We start from the raw sequence: 19,004 nt of genomic DNA, 5'->3' as shown, positions 1-19,004 counted from the left end.
ACAGATATTGTGCTTGCATCTTTCGTAGCTGGATCATAAATTCATAGACATAACATAAGCTTTTCATTTCCTGATTCAAAAATAATAAATTCTCCCTTCTCAAATTCCGCCCATTCTCATTGGCTGAGTGCTGACAATTCGATTATTCTGAAATCTACCTCTTAAGACATAAACAGACGCTCCAGAAATTTTCAGATATGATGACAGGCAATCGTTAAAAAAAAAATACAAATATAACCTCTCATAAACAGGAAATTAAATACTAATAACCTTACACTTACCTATGCACATATTAACAACACGCTACTATCGCCCCTCCCCCCAACAAAAACAAACTCTTAAAAAAATATGTACAGGTATCATTTTTATTTTTCGGTTTTCGTTTTTTGTTTTCTTTTACATTGCCATCCCCCAATTTTTTTGTTGCTTTGTAGTATTTGTGGGTAGGTATCCTGATAACGATTATCAAGGTTACGCTTTGAGGCGAATACTTTGACCCCCCAGGGGGGGGCACGCTTCCACTGGGCAACACCAGTTAACGAGTCCTGCTAGTATTTAAATAATTTAAGTTAATAATCTTGTAAAAAACATAATTCTATTTATGCTTTTAAAACGTTAGAAATGGGTGATCACCGTATGTATATGCGAGACTGATCTCTCACTCTGAATTCTAAAATAATTGTTTTACCCAAGTTTTTCAAAATATTCAAACATAATCATCTACAAAAGTAGATCTGTTCGTTATTTGCTGGGAGGGGGTGGTGGACGCACCTTAGAGTTCTCACCTACAAATTTACCAACTTTTCCTTAAATTATTTAATATTGAAATAGTACTAAATATTCTTTAACGTTGTCTTGTATAATGTTAAAAATATCTAAACTGTAGAATGTATGGTAATGAAATTATTTGCCTAAATATTAAAAATAAAACAGTTCCTTATTAAGTTAAAACTGAAAAATATGCTTGGGGGAGGAGGCAAAGCATATTTTTCAGTTTCAAGTTCATAGGTAACGTTTTTGCCAAGAAAACACGACAACACTAATACAGAAAAAAACTGTTTAAACACTTCAATATAGTCAATTTTTCTTTAATTTTCAATTTGGCTTTTTTGGGGCCTTTTTTACCAAAATATGTGGCTTCGCGGTTGAATTTGGCATTTTTTGGCCTTTTTACCTGAAAAATTTGGCTTCAAGTCTGGCAACCCTGTTCGCACCAATCTAGCGGGTTTTGAAAATCGCAGCAAGACTGTGCGACTTACCTCCCTTGTTTTGTTGTCAGTTTTATATGTAAACAATTTTCTTTTTTAATTCTCTCATTTTATTTTATATCGGAGATATTTTTAACTTCAAACTTTATTATTTTTTCCCCTCTCACGTGAGATTTGTTCACTTTTTTTATTACTTTAATTTCGCCGAGCATTTTTAGATTTGTAATTGTAATTATTTGATTAACACGTGCTGATGGAGACCGTTACGTACTATTTTTGAACTCTGGAAACTTTATTTGGCAGTTTTTAAAGTTTTCAAAATTACTTTTAAATACGGAAGAGTCACGATAGTAAACACATGTCAGACATTTTAAAAATAATCTAATACACTACAGTTTAGTAGTATTATTAAAAAAAAAAATTATTTTAAATTTTTATTATTTTTTTAAAACTTGGATTTTCATTTTATTTTAAGAAAAAAAATATATTTTTGAAGAGTAATCACTCCCGTCTTAAAAAGAAAAAAAAAAAACAACGTAAAAATAATAATAAAAAACAACAACAAAAAAAACGGTACTAGTGCAGAGAGTGATCCACTCCAGACGTAAATAATAACGTTATTATTTCAAAAGCCATTCTTAACATGGGGAGGGGAGGGTGTTTTGTACCTATTCTATACTTAAACCTTACAATTGAAGATAAAAACATATCATAAAACTTTAAATAAATTTGGAAATACGATTTAAAAAATAGCGCGGATACTGCACTAGCACCAAAAAAACAATAAAACAAAACGAATATGTTATTTACATCTATAGCTTCAGACTTAGGGTTAGTATTGAGGTTAATGAAAGACATAAAAATCGTCCCCAGGACACGCGAAAAACAAACAAACCGTCAAAAACGATTCTATACAATTAGCATTAAAGCAATTTGTAATATAGACTACAAAACTAAAAAGTGGTAAAAAATTAAATATACAACAAATAACTGTTACCAAAGGCAAGCTAAGTTACTCTTCTCTTCTACCTACCTGGATAATGGTTTTAGAGCTTTAACTTATTTTAAAGCGTTTATTTAACTTGAAAAAACAAACAGTGTCAAGTATTACGTTAGAATAAGAAAAAAATGGCACGCATAAGATAGTCACATATTTGGAGTCTCGATAATCGCTTAAATATAAAAAATAAACAAAATATTGGTAGAAACTGATCCAATAACTGTCACCGTGAGATTTATTATTAAAAATGTACACATATAATTAAAAAAAAATTTTTTTTCTTTAATTTAGCATGCAAAATTAAAAAAAAAAATAATGTGTTCTTGAATGTGATGAGTTGAAAAAACAAAAACAAAAAAAAAATGGCGTTTTATTTAAGACCACCATCAGGTAATATTTCTTTGGAAAAACTCGAAACTTTTGCTTGTCGACGTCTCAGTTTTCTAATTAAAGTTTTGGAAACTGACAAGAACGAACTCATCTTCACCGATCTACTGTACAACGATCTTTCTTTAATAACTGATTCCGACTGTTTGATCGAAGGGACAAAGAAAGACAGGATATCACACTTTATTCTCAGGTAAGAAAAGGATTTGGGTAAAACTGTATCGGCAAACGTTAAAAATCGCGGCCAGAGCAGACCCCCCCCCTACTCTTTATATGCATTAAAAATAGTTTTGTTGTTTTGTTATTAAATATTAATAAATGAGGAATTATTTCGGGTTAAAATCCAGGTGCTAATGCACTTACTGATCCATCCACGCTATTTTTTTAATCGTATTTCCAAGTTTGATTGAAGTTTTATGATATGTTTTTTTTATTCAATTGTAAGGTTAAAGTACAGAATAGGTACAAAACAACCCCCCTCGGCCCTCCCCATGTTAAGAATGGCTTTTTAAATAATAACGTTATTATTTCAGCACGGATCAATAGTGCACTACTGCACTAGTACCAAAATCCATTTAGTATTACGCCTGTAAAATTGAGAAAAAAACACATTTAAAACGTGTCAAGTCGGTACTCCCAAAGCAAAGCGCACCATAGAATAAACCCCCGCCCCCAAATAACATGATGTAACGTTTAATGTTACGATCATAATTTTCGTACCATTCAAAAGAATAAGCCTAAAATAAACTAATAATAATTAGGTACGGACAAAAATGGTGGCGAAAAAAACAAGGGGACATATTTTTGAAAGCCGGTTTATCATATTTTTGTTTATTTTTTAGGTTTCCGAATACTTTTTGATTGTATTTGAAAGATTAAAGACTACATTTTGAGCATCGGTATTCATTTTGCACGTACCTAATAATAAGTAAAATTTTTTTCCATATACGAAAATAATGAAAATGCAAGACTAAAATCGTGTTTACATTATCGACGCCTTAAAACAAAATTTGGCACTTGTGCATTATTGCCACGGGAGAACTTTTTTGGTTTCAGTTTGAAGAGCGCACATCAGGGGGAGACGCTGCAATTTCAAGACAAGTAGCAAAATTCCACCCCTTCACTGGTGAGGTGGCTAGATACTGGAAAGCCACCTACTCTAATAGTTTCTTGCCTCGAACTTCTAGACTTTGGAATTCCCTCCCTGTTTACTGTTTCCCTGACTGTACTAACTTGCAGAAGTTTAAATATGTGAAAAGACATTTCGCTATCCATTTCCTTACATTCTGCTGTTGGGCACTTATAGAATAAAAGACAACGAAATGGAGTTTCATTCTATATTCAAAAGCAACTTTATTTGTCATCCTCGTTAGTAGCATTTATAAGAGAGAAATGCGTTAGTAGGTGGAAGTGTTCTTGTGTAAAGATAGAATTAACATATTGCCGGCTTGTTGAGGGAGAGAATAGTTCTGTTTACATGTGTTTATAGCTAGTAGTTGTCGGGACAAAGGAGGTTGGCTAAAGGAGAAAGAAAGAGAAATTGTTTCAGTGTATTTACTTGTTGTCATGGGTGTGTGTATGTTGATGTATCGACAAGAGCAGTTCTATATGTTATTCCTTAATTGGAATTCATTTTTGAGATGAGCATTATATATATTAATTTATTTTTATTTCGGACGACTAGTCTCATCTTTATTAGTTGTTATTATTACCACCCGACGAAGGCCAGAGGAATTAGTTGGCCGAAACGTTGTGAATAAACAAACCAATAAAAGATGAAAAACAACAACTAATAAAGATGAGACTAGTAATCCGAAATAAAAATAAATTAATATAAGAGCAGTTCTGTAGCATGATAAATAAAGTTTGTGTGGGTACCGCACGTTGAAACCAATGGGAGTTAGAAAGTCGCCATATTAGCTTGTTGTACTCATGTTCGGCCTGGGGCCAAAGCTCCAGACTAATGTCATCTGCCAGCTGAAGCCAGGAGGAAAAAAAGAGTAAGAGTTTCAGATTTCACCTTTTATGTACTCGGTTATATGATTGAAAGCTGGCTTGTGATTAGACAAGCCAGGGGGAAAAAATGGATTTCAAATCTTGAGCCACAAGAATTAGCTCCTGCCTGTGATTGTAGCAAGTTTCAGCTGCTACACACTACCCGAAATATTAGCCCCCACTTCCCTTACTTCCTAGTGGCAATATGTTTGGGATGAAAAAGTGTAATGATAAAATATAAAAAAAAAACAACGGAGACAGATGAGAATTCAGTTATGTTAACAGTTTTTTGGATGGCAAAACTATCGGAATTTTCAAGAAATTTTATATTGGCGATACCATTGGATCACAGGGAGGATGAGGTACAAGTGTGATCGCAAGAATTAGGTGTGGATGAAGTAAGGTCAAAGAACTTTTGCCATTAACCAGCAGATTTCCATTGTCAACAAAACGAAGAGCATATCCCACGTGTATGCAGCATGATGATGTATGGAAATGAAATTTGGCCATGTTGAGGACATGTGTTGCATGGAGAGAAATGATACGATGGCTGTGTAATGCAAGTCTAAAAAACAAGCTTAGATCTGATGACCTCAGATGAATATTTGGTTCTTGGCCAGAACTCTCCCCATCTTAAAAAAAACAAAAATAAAGAAAACTTTATGATATATCTAGCCATGATGAAACAGAAACATCATATTCCAAAAATTATGTAAATTGATCAAATAATTTTATTTTCATAAAGAAAATCATTTTTAATGAGAATTTGTAGGCATTAAAACATAAATTTAGTAAATATGAATTATTGTTGCGTTATCATTCTTGTTCTTTGAGATTTTTTTTTCCAAAGTGGCGGATGAGGCAGTCACTTCTTGGATACTCATAAAATTTGCTTTCTTATTTAAAAATAAAACTACTTGATAAGTTTATGTGATTTTTAGAATATGATATTTGCGTTGATCTTGGTTATGTATATCATACTGATTTTTCTTTATTTTGGTTTCTTCATGAGAAGTGAATCTAGAACAAGAACCAAAGATTTATTCTGAACAGTGTAGAGAGCCGCACCGTTTCGGGGCCTTCCAGCTTGTAAAACAGACGTTAGATCAAATATGACGTGAGTGTTTTTTTGTTTGCACATAATGCCAATAATAAATATATATATTTTTTTCTTTTTTTTGCAGGATGGCTTTTAGTGAATTTGACGATCTCTGGGAATGGTTTGAAAATGCCGAAACGATTCTGTTCAATTTCCGCTTCCTCTGTATGAGGCCGGATGAAATACTTGAATCTTTAAAACCAGTTTGGAGAACAGTTGGTCAGTGTAATTGGGACATTGATATCAATCTGCTGTCTTTGGAAGGTGCTCTTCAGGTCCTGCAAGACATTCCATCCACTTGTGGAACGTGGTCTGATGTGATCGATAAATATTTCCGTGGCAGTGATTCAGAATATTTTATTGTCCCTTTTCTATACACACTGGATTTGATACGGAAAAGGAATGTGATCATCGAGAAAGGAAAAGCTTTGATCCCGTTTAGTAAACTTCACAATGTTATGACTTCCATATTCCAGAAAATGCTGCATTTTAGCCGACCAAAGCTCCAAGAAGTCCTGCAAAATCTTGATGATGAACGAATATTTAAGCTTTTTCATCAACTTCAGGTAAAAGTTTTGTTTCTTCACATTCTTCATTCCATCCCAATATTTTGGAATAGATGTACATCAATGCTATAAATCATATAAAAAAAAACATCATTAACCCTAAGTCCAGGTGGTAATACAAAAAATAAATTAAAATTTCTTATTGTCTGTTTGCTTTACATTTTTTTTTCTTTTGTTGTAGGTCAGCCATTTTTATTTGAGGTTGTTCAATTTTTAAGGATCCTTAAAGCTCAATTTCACCCAATTTATTTTTATTTTCGTTTTGTTGTCTTAATATTTTTGTCCCCCCCCCCCTCGACAAAAGGAGGGTGGACCTATAAATTCACCCTTCTCCGTTCGTCCATTCACCTTTTCTCAGTAACTAGGTCTTGGAATTTTTTGAAATTTTCCACAAGCATTAAACATGATATGACTTAAAAAGTAACAGAATGGATTTTCCGGGAAAACTTCCCCCCCCCCCCCTCCAAGGGATGCGTTTTGGGTCAAAAGAGCTAAAATTGACACTTTTGTGTTTATTAAAAAAAAAATTGATGCCTTGGATTTTTAGAAAACTTTCTGAAAAGTTGTAACTAACTGATTTCTATATAATTTTGTTTGTCTATACTTCGTGATAACTCTTGGATGTGCCCCAGGGGCTCTTTTAGGGCTAATAAAAACACTCCATTTTTGGAACTTGAAACAAAAATGTAGTAGGCAAAAAAAAAATAAATAAATAAATGTTCTGTCAGCAACAGTACAACTTCAAAATAGTCAATATTGCCCACCTCCAGAAGAGAGGGAATTCCTGTCCGTGATAACCGTGGTAAAAGAAGACACACTCCAATCGCCAGAAACACCCACACACACAGTTTGCAGGACACTGCCGACTCGTCTCTAGCCTCCTGCTTTTATAGTGGCCGGGAATTATCCATTTGCATAATCACATGAGACAGAAACGTGATTTTCCGAGAGTTGCATGGGGTAAATGCTAATAAAAAACCCCGGACGCCATCTTGGAATTCTCTTTTTCCCCCCAACTGGTGACACAACAGACGTACCCGAGGTAAGCTCTTTTTCCCCTCATTTTAGTTATTGCTACTTCTGCTACACTCCCCCCTGATCTCATGATCACAAATGGGGCAGGGGGGCAGTCGTCTCTGTCTGGTACTTCTCCGAAGAACCGGAGGCAGCACTTCCTCCCTGCCATCCTCCTCATCGCCATTATTGCCACCAGTCTGCTTCATAGGCGGTGTTTCACAATCAGGGCAGGGGGGCAGTATTCGTTTCTGTCGGGTACTCCTTCGTAGAGGCAAGACGGGTGGTCCTTCCTCCGCTTCTTCAGTATGTACATTATATGGCTCAAAATCCTCTTCGTCGTCCTGCATCATACTCTCTGTCTTTTCAGAAGACATCATACTGTCTGAGTCTGCCTCTTCCTCCGATGTAACAACATAATGGCGAGGGCGCAAATCCTTCACGTGACGAGGCACACCGTCCACCAAAATCGACTTAGGGCTGATCACCTTGGTTACCTCACCCTTGCCGAACCTCGTGGTACATCGATTTTGCGGTCTTCTGACCCATACGCGATCTCCAACCTGGTAAAAGCTGTTCTTGGGACCTGGGGACGCAGTTGCGAGATTGGCCTCCTTTACTCGAACTTCGTATTGATAAATCCTGTTGGCAGGCGCAGTGGAGGGAGATGTGTCGTCTCTTGGTGTGATGTTATACCAGTAGACAGCCTCCTGTATGGGACAACACATTCTAGCCGCTATTCGTTTCACTGTACGATGACATCGCTCCGCTATGCCATTCCCGGCTGGAGCGTATGCACAACGGAATCGCAAGTGAACTCCCCATTTACATGCAAATGCTTGGAACATATTGCTGCAGAAAGCTGTGTCATTGTCTAAAAGGAGTTCATGCGGCACGCCACGCTCGAGGAACACTGCCTCCAACTGATGAATCACACTTGCCGAGTCCTGCCTTGCCAATTTCCTCCAAATGGAGAAACGCGATGGACCACAGTCTGTTAAAGTTAAAAAATGGAAGGTGCCATAATGCGTGATATCCATTCCAATTCTCTGCCAATTCTCGTTAACTTCCAGCTTTCCCTTTTCCCACCTGACTGGCGCTGGGTCAATGGACTGACATTCCTCGCATTTCTGTATGACCGTTCTGACAGTTGCTTTTGTCCTGGTTGGACATCTTCTCCTGACAAAGTAGGTAGTGCGTCGCACCCCTGGATGTCCACTATCTTTGTGAATAGCCATGATTTGACTCTCATCCAGCTCGTCTGTGTGGACCGCGCCTATCACTGGGTCAAGACCGTTTTTCTTTTTCATTGCCTCAAACCACCGCTGTGGCACTCGTGTCAGTCGGTCAGCAATGTTTCGTGCTGATGGAACCAGCGTCACATCCACTGTCAGCCCGTACTCTTTCACGAGCTCCTTAAGAGTGCTTAATCGCCTCCTAATAAGCATCTCGCTTGCTGCTTTGGTGCGTACTCGCGCCTTTCCAGTTAGCATGTCCGAGACCCAATGGTATACGCAAACAGAATCTGTCTTTATGTGTAGCACCTTGCTCTGCCACTGGAGAGCCAAATTGATGCCTTTCAATACGGCATCCAGTTCAGCCAAGTTGATATGTTGAGAGTCATCTTCAGGTCGCAGCCAACATGCATCTTCCAGCACAGTTTCACACATCTCCAAGGCTGCCCCAATTGCTAGGGAGCTAGCATCGACCCATACATTCAGCTCTTTGCCGTCCACACACCAATTTCCCTCTGCCGGATCGTTCTGCTGTGCAGATTTTAAGGTTTCGAACATCATACGATGTAGTACGGCGTCCCTTGCTTCATCATCCCAGCCCTTCGTTACCGAACTTACTCTCCTTCTGAGTATTCCGCAAGCCACACGAAGCCAACCGCACACCGGAAAGTGCCCGACAAGTCGACCACACAGGGAAAAGATTGTTCGTCGCGTAACAATACTGGGAGCCTCCGGAATTGCATTTCCTCGCTTCCACCGCAGTTCATTGCGTTCCATCCTGACTGCCAATCCCAGCACCCGTGCACCGTCCTTCAACTGCTCCAGGTTCTTGCACTCCAACCCGAACTGCGCGAGGTGTTCTCTCACACGGGTCGCGGGCACCACGTCTTCATTGACAAAAATGTCATCAATGTAAGCAGATGCTGCGCGGCTTATAACTTCTTTCTGAGATAGTACTTCGCTGACAATTGCTCTCATTATCAAGGGAGCCACATTCAAACCAAACCCCAGACGGGTCAGACAGTATTTTTTCCCATCGATTTCCACAGTCTGGTATGGCCACAGTGTCTCATGGACCCGGACTTGTAGGTATGCTCTTCTGAGGTCCAGTAGAGACACGTTAGCACCTTTTTGTCTCCACTCACGCAGCTTAGCCGCACAAACATCTGCGTTGGCCGTAAATGCGTCTACGTAATGATTTAGCTCCCGGTAGTCCATTACCGGGCGCACTTTGGCTTTGTTCTGCTATATCACAGCCATCAGGGGAATTAGACCTTTGGGGGGTCCCAATTTATCCTCTGGGTATGGCACGAGCCAACCATTATCTATCCAGGTGTGGAGCTCCTGCGTGTATTCTTCACGAATTTCTGCTGGCACTGGGTACTCTGACACTCGATTATGCAGCCTTTCAGGGGGGTGGTCCACAGACCATTTCCACGATGCGGTCCACGTTCGGTTTTGATGGTCAAAGGTAGCAGTGAAATCTGGTTCATCGATAGAAATGGCTGCGCATTTAATACTTTTCCTGGCGCCCAGCCGCACTGATCCTGTAGGCTTGACAACGACACCTCCTAGAGCTTTTATGGCGTCGATCCCTAGAAGCAAGTCAAATCCCAGTGGCTTGCCATGCACCACCAACACATCGACTCTGGCAGACACACCTTCATCAGTGGATACAGAGACTGTTCCAACACCGCAGCACGCATGGGACATTCCACCAATTGTGTTGACATTTACGGTTGTTTTTCTCCAAGACCGGCACCGGTCTGCATGTAAAATTGTCCTGGAGCATCCTGTATCAATAAGCGCCAAACATCGCGTCCCGTCAACATGGATGCTTATCACCGGGAGCGTCGTGTTCACATCTTGGTTGGGAAGGAGACTGGCGCTTATGCGTCCTCCCCTTGCTCGTTTCCCGAGCAGTTCCGAGCCCAGTGTCCACTCTCACCGCAACGGTAACACCGTGTTCCACGTTTTCGACAGTCCCTTGCAAGGTGGCCTTTAACATTGCATTTGAAACAGGTCACGTTAACAGGATTATTCTGGGCCCTGTTGTTGGGTGAGCGTGTGGCCGCAACCACATCCTGATTTTGTTCGCCAGTCGTCGTCAAAATTCTCGCTCTCGACATTAGCTCCCCCATGGTCAGGGCTTTGATGTTCGGCACCTGTTGAAGAGCAATTGAGATGGTATCAGGGAATCCAGTCACAAAAATTAATTTTGTGAGTCTCTCTGAGCTTTCTCCTGTGAATCCGGCCAATCCAACCAACTGCCTGATTTTGTTGGCGTACACATCCACACATTCACCAGCCCATCTAACCATAGTTATTTTTCTATATGCTGCAAACGCGTCATCAGTAAATGCCTCCTTTAATCGAGCCTCAATCTGGTCTATTTTCTTTTGATCGTCCTCCTCCATTTCCATGTAGAGGGCCAGCGCATCGCCTTCCAGGTATAAAGGTAGCAGACTCGCTACGTCATCCACCTGCTGAAGTTGTGCGACAAGTCTCACTTTTTTCAGCCACGCTACAACGTCTCCCTCGCCAGAGAACGGCTTGATAATATCACTGCTTATCCGCACCTTCGCCATATTCGGGCCGAAATAGCTTGAAACAAAAATGTAGTAGGCAAAAAAAATAAAAATAAATAAATGTTCTGTCAGCAACAGTACAACTTCAAAATAGTCAATATCGCCCACCTCCAGAAGAGAGGGAATTCCTGTCCGTGATAACCGTGGTAAAAGAAGACACACTCCAATCGCCAGAAACACCCACACACACAGTTTGCAGGACACTGCCGACTCGTCTCTAGCCTCCTGCTTTTATAGTGGCCGGGAATTATCCATTTGCATAATCACATGAGACAGAAACGTGATTTTCCGAGAGTTGCATGGGGTAAATGCTAATAAAACCCCCCGGACGCCATCTTGGAATTCTCTTTTTCCCCCCAACTGGTGACACAACAGACGTACCCGAGGTAAGCTCTTTTTCCCCTCATTTTAGTTATTGCTACTTCTGCTACAGAACTATTTTACCATATTTGTCTAAAATTTTCTGTGTATGTCTATTTATCAGTTTTGCATGGTGCTGAACTCAAATTTAAATATGTTAAAGCCTTGGGGACATTTAGGGCTAAATGGGTGGGGGAGCAAATCATGGACTTGTCATTTCTTTTTGTTGCATGGTACAGAACTGAAATGTACATATGTTAAGGCCTAAAACTGCACCATTTGTTCATTTTCACTAGGATTTGACGTGCCCTGGCAACTTTTGGGGCTAAATGGGTGGGTGGGGACAATGCTGAACTTAGTCATTTTTTTTTTTATACCTCGTTCACTGTGCAGTCACGGTGGACCATGCATGCTTCACTTGTTTTTTATAGAATCACTCCTGTCTGTGACAGTGTTCCCCGACAAAGACATACAGGCAGGCAGATACATAAAAGACAAGGCCATCAAGCCAGATATAGTAATATGGAACAAGCCCGAAAGGACTGCACTCATTATCGACGTCACAGTTCCAAACGACTTTAGCCATAATAGAGCAGAACGGGGAAAAGATAACAAAATATCAGGACCTAAAAAATGATCTAAAAACAACATGGTCTCTGAAAGAAATAAACATTATACCAGTTGTGACAGGAGCAACTGGCCTAATAAAAAAGAACCTTCATAAATACTTAGAAGCAATCCCTGGAAAACCAAGCTGTAAGGAAATACAGATAGCAGCCATAAAGGGAACAGTGTCTATTCTTAAAAGAGCCCCGGATATAAATTTAAATTATAATAGAATCAAGTGTTAGCCCCAGGAAGGAGCTCCTTGATCTCTTCAAACTAACAAAAGTAAAATTGAGTCCCTATGTATTTGTGACCATTAAAAACATGTTATTTAAATCTATCGCTCTGGACTTAAAGTTTGTAGTGGGGTTGGTACTTATACAGTTTAGTCAAGACATTAAAAAATGAAAATATCGAAAAAAGTTTAAATTGTATGTAACCGTTATGGAACATCTCTGAAAAAAAATTTCACTTAATTTCATCAAGTAGTTTTTTTTTTTTTTACAGCGAAAAAAAAAAACCAATTTGTTATGATACCGAGCAAAATTTTCGATTTTTAGGAAGAAAAGCTAGTATTAAAGATGGGGAGGGGTGTCAGCGCTTTAACTGGAGTTATCTCCTTTTGTCATTTCTAAAATTCAAACAAATTGTTTTTAAATCCAAGATGGTGGCCTTCAATGCGCTTTCATAAAAACATGTTTTTCCGCTGTAAAAAAAAACAAACTACTTGATGAAATTAAGTGAAATTTTTCTTCAGAGAACTTCGTTCTATAACAGATACATACAATTTAAATGTTTTTCGATATTTTCATTTTTTAATGTTTTGATTAAACTGTACAAGTACCGTGGGGCCAATAAAGCATATCAAAAACATTGTCAGAGCACTTGATAAACATACAGATCATAAAATACATCTCAAAAACCATCTGATTCAAAATGATTGAAAGTAAATTTTTTGTTTTTATTATTATTATTAGTGCTACTCGTTCATCATTCCATCCCAACATTCTTTCAACGTAACCATAGCATCTAAGTGTTATAAGTCTTTTAAAAAAAAACACCACTAACTCTAAGTCTGAGTGGCAATGCAAAAGTAAATAAAAATCTTTCACTGTCTGTTTACCCTATGTTCCTATTTACTTGCCTCCCCATGAGGGCAGAGTTAGACACAAGGTCATTTTTTTTTTTTTTAATGCGGAGAAAATCCAGCTCCCCCTAAAAGGGGGCACTATGAATTCAAATTTATAAACAGTTTTGCTTTACAACCTCTTTTCTGGCTTTTAAATAGTCTCATTTTAAGATATACAGAGTATTTTTTCCCTTTATTAAGCTACTAGCCTGGGTGCCTGACGTTGCCCGGGTGTCTGAAGGTGTAAAAAAAAAAGTGATAGTGAGCAGGCAAGAAGGCTTGAACCCGTGACGCGAAGACAGAAAAAGAAAGTGAAAGAAAATCCGACGTCTTACCGCTACAAAGCGTTCAAATTTAACATACTCAATCAAAAAGAAAAGATGACTTGCAGAAATGGTGTTGCTTTTAAACCTCCCATGAAAGCAAGTTAGTTTAATGGGGAGGGGGGACCAGCTCCTCCAAAAAGGGGGCACTCTGGCAGTATCCAAATAAATAGTAATTGTCTAAGTATGAAGGGTTTCCCCTACATTGACGAAGGACCAATTACAGAACAGATACTACCCGGATGAAGGATAGGCGTTTGCGTTCCAATAGTTTTGCTTTATTTATACGAAAAGACAGACAAACACTGGAGATGACAGCGCAGTGGAAATTTTGTTTAACTCGATCAGAGGCTACTAAGCTAATTAGGGAATGCATAAAACTTAGGAATATCATGATAGTTAGACAATGCAGAACTCCCAAAATGTGACAATGATACATGTTTATTCACACAATTCTGAGGCAGCACGTTCAGGACTACAGAACACAATATGAAAAGAGATCACCAGTACAGACGGAATCGTAAATTGTAGGTATAGACAATTGTATACCCTCGAAAAAGTTCTAGCTAAAACCTAACAGGCAGCCATGGTTTTCTCCAGAATATGCTACTGCTATTGCGCACAGAAATCACTTTTTCCACTGCTTCCAACGTAATAGATATATGGAAACTAAAGCCGCTTTCAGGTCTGCCAGCAACCATTGTAAGAAAGTAATAAAGAACGCAAGAGAGTTGTATGCTCAGTCCGTCAAGTCCAAAGTAGCTGAGCAGCGGCTTGGTTCCCACCAGTTTTGGCAAATAGCAAACAGGACCCTGAAGAACAGAAGCGTGTGCTCTATCCCAACTATCATCAATGGACCTAAGGTAATCTCGTCAGCATCAGACAAAGCCAAACTCTTTGCCAAGAACTTTGCAGCTAATTCTACCCTTTGTGACCAAGGCAGCCAACCCCCAATATTTCCTCCTGTATCAGAAAACACACTATGTGATATACAAATATCTGTACGTGATGTTGCCAAGCTAATCAAAAACCCTTGATTCCAGTAAAGCAACCAGCCCTGACGGTATTCCAATTATAGTACTCCAAAAACTTCAACCAGAACTAGTGCACATATGTACAAAACTGTTTAAACGTTGTCTTAAGGAGAATTGCTTCCCATCACCCTGGAAAATCTCATCAGTATGCCCTATATTTAAGAATTCAGGTAATCGCTCATCTCCCTCTCAGTACAGGCCAATAAGTCTCCCGTGCGTCATGAGTAAGTTGCTGGAATCTGTATCAAATAGAGAAGTAATCAACCATCTCAGCAAAAATAACCTTCTAACCTTCTTAGTGACACACAATATGGTTTCCATTCTGCTAGATCTGTGCTTACATTTATATCTCATAGGATTAGCGAATCTCTCGACAGAGGCAATCTTTCTAGGGCAATTGCTCTTGACATATCAAATGCCTTTGATGGGGTATGGCATAAAGGTTTACTTCACAAGATCTCCAGCTATGGTATAGTTGGAAATGTCTTCTCAATTATTAAATCATTTCTCTCTGATAGGTTCATAAGAGTAGTAGTTGATGGGCAGAAATCAGAAGCTCACATTATTAATGCTGGAGTCCCTCAGGGGTCCATCCTGGGCCCAACTCTTTTCCTGATCTACATTAATGAGCTTTCAAATCACATGCTTACATCATTCGTAAACATTTATGCTGATAACACTACCATCTATGATAGCACATCTAAGACTGTAAACGACTAAGTTCTCTCCGATTCTCTCTCCTCTGATCTTGAGTATGTGGTACAATGGGGAAAGGAGTGGCTGGTTACTTTTAATGCATCTAAAACCAAGCTTTTATCTTTACATCATCAACACTTTGATCCCTATCTGGCATCAATTGAAATGAATGGCTCTCGTCTTGGGTAGGCCTCATGTTTTGACAAGCTTCTGGGCTTGACCTTTACTCCTAATCTGAAATGGAACATGTGTATCAAATCTGTTGCCAAGACTGCTGGAAAAATTGTGGGATCCTTCTATTGATCCAGTAGATATCTCACTGCTGATGCAATTCTCTATCTATATAAGAGCCAGGTACATCCAAGGATGGAGTACTGTTGCCACTGGCCCTGTCGGTGGGGCATTAGAATACGCCGACTGCCCCCCTGCAGAGGGTAAAAGTCCCTGAATGGAGGTCCTGGATATGACCTTAAACTATATCCAGTGGTGAGGCCCCAGCTTGTGGGCTTTGGGAAGTGTGGAGCCACCCTTTAATTATCATTGCTCCCAGGTCCACTCTAACCCGGAGTGGTAGTACCTGTTAGGGTCCCAACTATGGGTTAAATAGAAACTGACGTGAAAACAACAAATATATTCTATTAAAAGAATTTTTCTTCAAAATCTTTGGATTCGGCATTAAATAACCCGAAAAGGGTTGATATGCCGTAAAACAAAAACAACCAACCAACCAACTGTTGCCACATCTGGGTAGGAGCTACTAAAAAGGACTTGTCCTGCCTTGATAGTTCAAAATAGATTTTGTAGCCTCATAGATGTCCTTTTCTCTTCCCTGCAACCTCTATCTCACAGAAGAGATGTTGCGAGTTTGTCTCTGCTTTATTATTATTTTCATGGCAAGTGCTCAACTGAGCTTCAATCTCGAGTGGCCTTTGGGTGTTCATAAGTGGTGACCTGATTAGTAAAAAAAGAACTTAATCTTTGGAAATAAATGAAGCCATAAAAGTTGCATTTTAATCCTTACCCAACTATTATTTTATTTACTTCCTTTCCAGGAGGTTGGGCACAAGGTCAAGGGGAGGTTTTGATGAAGGTGTTACTGTGAAACAAATTGGATTTGAACTTGGCACTCTCGGGTTTTCAGTTTGTGTCGTTAAGCACTTAACTATCATTACCTCTTCTTTCTTTGCTGTTATATGTGGTGCTATAGAAACACTCGTCTAGCTAAAAATACTATCAATAATTCCCCCCCCACTCTTTATCTGTGCCTAAACCTAAACATAGGTTCCATGAACAAAGCTTCTTTCTTAGAAGTGCACACCTGTGGAACACGGTAGTCACCACTTATCAAGGCCCGGAAGCCACTCAGGGATAAGGGTTATTGCAAGTACAGTACGTTAGTGTGGAGATTTGATGAAGTTTACTTAAGGGGGCGGTTCATTAGGAATTTGTTAATGTTGGACTTGAAGACATCCAAGTTGTAGTCAGGTGGGAAGCAGGCAGATGGAACAGAGTTCCACAGGCGTGCAGTTCTAAGAAAGCAACTGTTAAAATGTGCTTATTTTAACAATTGCGGTAGCTTATCTAGATAAATAAAACAGTAGATGTATGTGTGTGTCTATTTGTCTCTGTGTAAACGTTTAACTGATAAACTCTTAAACTACCGGTCACATAACACTGAAATTAACAGAAAATAGCAATCATAAACCAAAGATGGTTTATAACAAGTAAAATCTTTGTTTGGATGGATGAATAACGCATACAGAAATGTGTCAGCAAGTTTAAATGCAAAATGTTCATCTCAACTTGCCGACATATTTCTGTTTCTTTCTGTGCGTGCTCAAATTCAAATCATTTCTTTAAATTATTCTTAAATCTTTCTTATCTATCACTCGATAGCTCAAACAGTAGGAAATGCAGCTGGAGTGCTAAATGTTTTGGTTTCGATTCTAGCTGATTGTATCCAAGTCATTTTTTAAAAACTTTTGAAATTATCATATATATTAGGTACAATATAATATTCAATAGAGAATTGGCTCTGTAATAATAAATTTGAAATCTGCATGAATTAAAACATATTTAAGCATATCTTATAATCCGACAAGGTTGAGTGCCCTCTCCCCACCCTCCCCAAAGTTACAGATAAAACAGGATAGCTGACATCTATAAATATAAAAGCGAAAATGTATGTATGTATGTGTGTTCGCTTTTTCTGTATATCTACAAAAGGCTTCTTTCAGAGAAGTGGTCGCTCGCTTCACAACTTTTTAAAACTTTTTATATCACATATAAATCGTAATATCTCACAGTTAACAACGAAGCTCGCCTGTCTATTTGATTTGCTCGATTTCGGGAAGATAAATATTCAACATTTGTCGCTCGCCGCATGTGGGTTAGTCTTTTTCCTATAACATCTGGGGGGGGGGGGAAGCGTTCAGCAGCAAATGAATACTATCCCGCAGTCAAACTTGACCTCATTAACTCATTAAAACGGGCACCTGCTAAATCCAAGTAATTAAATAAATTCAAACGTGTTTCCATTAGCATCTCGTGGTGGGGCAATGGTTAACGTCGCACTTTTTTTTTTTCACACTTTAATTTACAACTTTGCCTCAACGGTTCGGGTTCGATCCTCATACTTACTTTTTTTACCCCCCCCCCACACACACACTCACCTCCAAACACCCGGGCAATGCCGGGTACCCCTCGCTAGTTTATAATATAAATCTCACCTGTCTGCTTAAATGTATGCATATATGTATGTCTGCCTAAAACTTTGGACACAGTCAATGGATTTTTACAAGATCGGTATTGTTTTGAAGCTCGACCCTTCAAATGACAAATATTGAAATATTAATTCCTTCACCCTCAACTGAACATTTTTCTACAGGGAAGGTTTTCTTTTTTGCCGATATTTTCGATTTTCAAAAGTCATCCCCTCTTTTTGATTGACTAGCCTTAATTTAAACCTTTGCCATTTCCGGTTTGGCGATGGACGCAACGGCAAAGATGTCACTTTCTTTTTTACACGTTCTTCTTCTCCTTCTCAGTACGGGTTTGAGCCTGCCTACTACCACTTTTTTTTTTTTTTTTTAGCTCAACACACACCTCCAAACACCTCAGCAATGCAGGGCACTAGTAATAAATATACTTGAATGACACAATGTACACAATTCATGCTACCACAAACCAAAAAGTTTGTGTAACACAATTATCGAAGGGCAACAACCTCCTGTGCTGACTGCAAGTGCACATCTGACTATTAATTAAGATGTGTTGGCTACATTTAACTGTCAAAATCCGACTTGATATATAGCAATATATATATAATATGCTATCACGTATGTTTATTGCATAATAACTAACAAAAGAAGATATACGAGATGCCTTCAATAAGTTTCCAGACTTTTTTCGTATGGGCACTTTTATTGATAGTACACACATGGAACTCTAGTCCTCTTCGAAGTAATCTCCACCGGCTGCTATGCACTTGTTGTACTGTTCCAAACAACTTCTGGAAGGTCCCATGAAAGTCTTCTTGTGTGAGCATGTCAATGACCCTTGTCACAGCCTTTGTCATCTCTCCAATTGTTTTTTTTTTACATGGGTGTCACCACTTATCAAGGCCCAGAGGCCACTCGAGGATAAGGGTTAATAGGTATACATTAGTCATTGTGATTTTAGCATAGTAAACAGTGGGAATTTTGTAACTTGGATTACTTAGGGGGACGATTCAATTAGAACTTGTTCGCATTGGACTTTTTCTT

At 38.9% G+C, this 19,004-nt stretch overlaps 1 protein-coding gene across 1 annotated transcript in view; it reads left to right on the top strand.

Moving 5' to 3' along the window:
• The first annotated feature begins 1,240 nt into the window (after window positions 1-1,240).
• Window positions 1,241-19,004, top strand: part of LOC145259117 (uncharacterized) — a 49,611-nt gene continuing 31,847 nt past the window's right edge. The window contains exons 1-2 of the mRNA XM_080116787.1: window positions 1,241-2,788; window positions 5,775-6,255. Coding sequence (XP_079972913.1) covers window positions 2,571-2,788; window positions 5,775-6,255 — 699 coding nt within the window. The 5' untranslated portion in view covers window positions 1,241-2,570. The remainder of the gene's footprint in view (window positions 2,789-5,774; window positions 6,256-19,004) is intronic.

Source organism: Euprymna scolopes, chromosome 34 (assembly GCF_053919585.1).
Source record: "Euprymna scolopes isolate OS-2025 chromosome 34, ASM5391958v1, whole genome shotgun sequence".
Lineage (NCBI taxonomy): Eukaryota > Metazoa > Mollusca > Cephalopoda > Sepiida > Sepiolidae > Euprymna > Euprymna scolopes.
The sequence above is the reverse complement of the archived record's forward strand: the minus strand, read 5'-3'. Positions and strand labels throughout refer to the sequence as shown.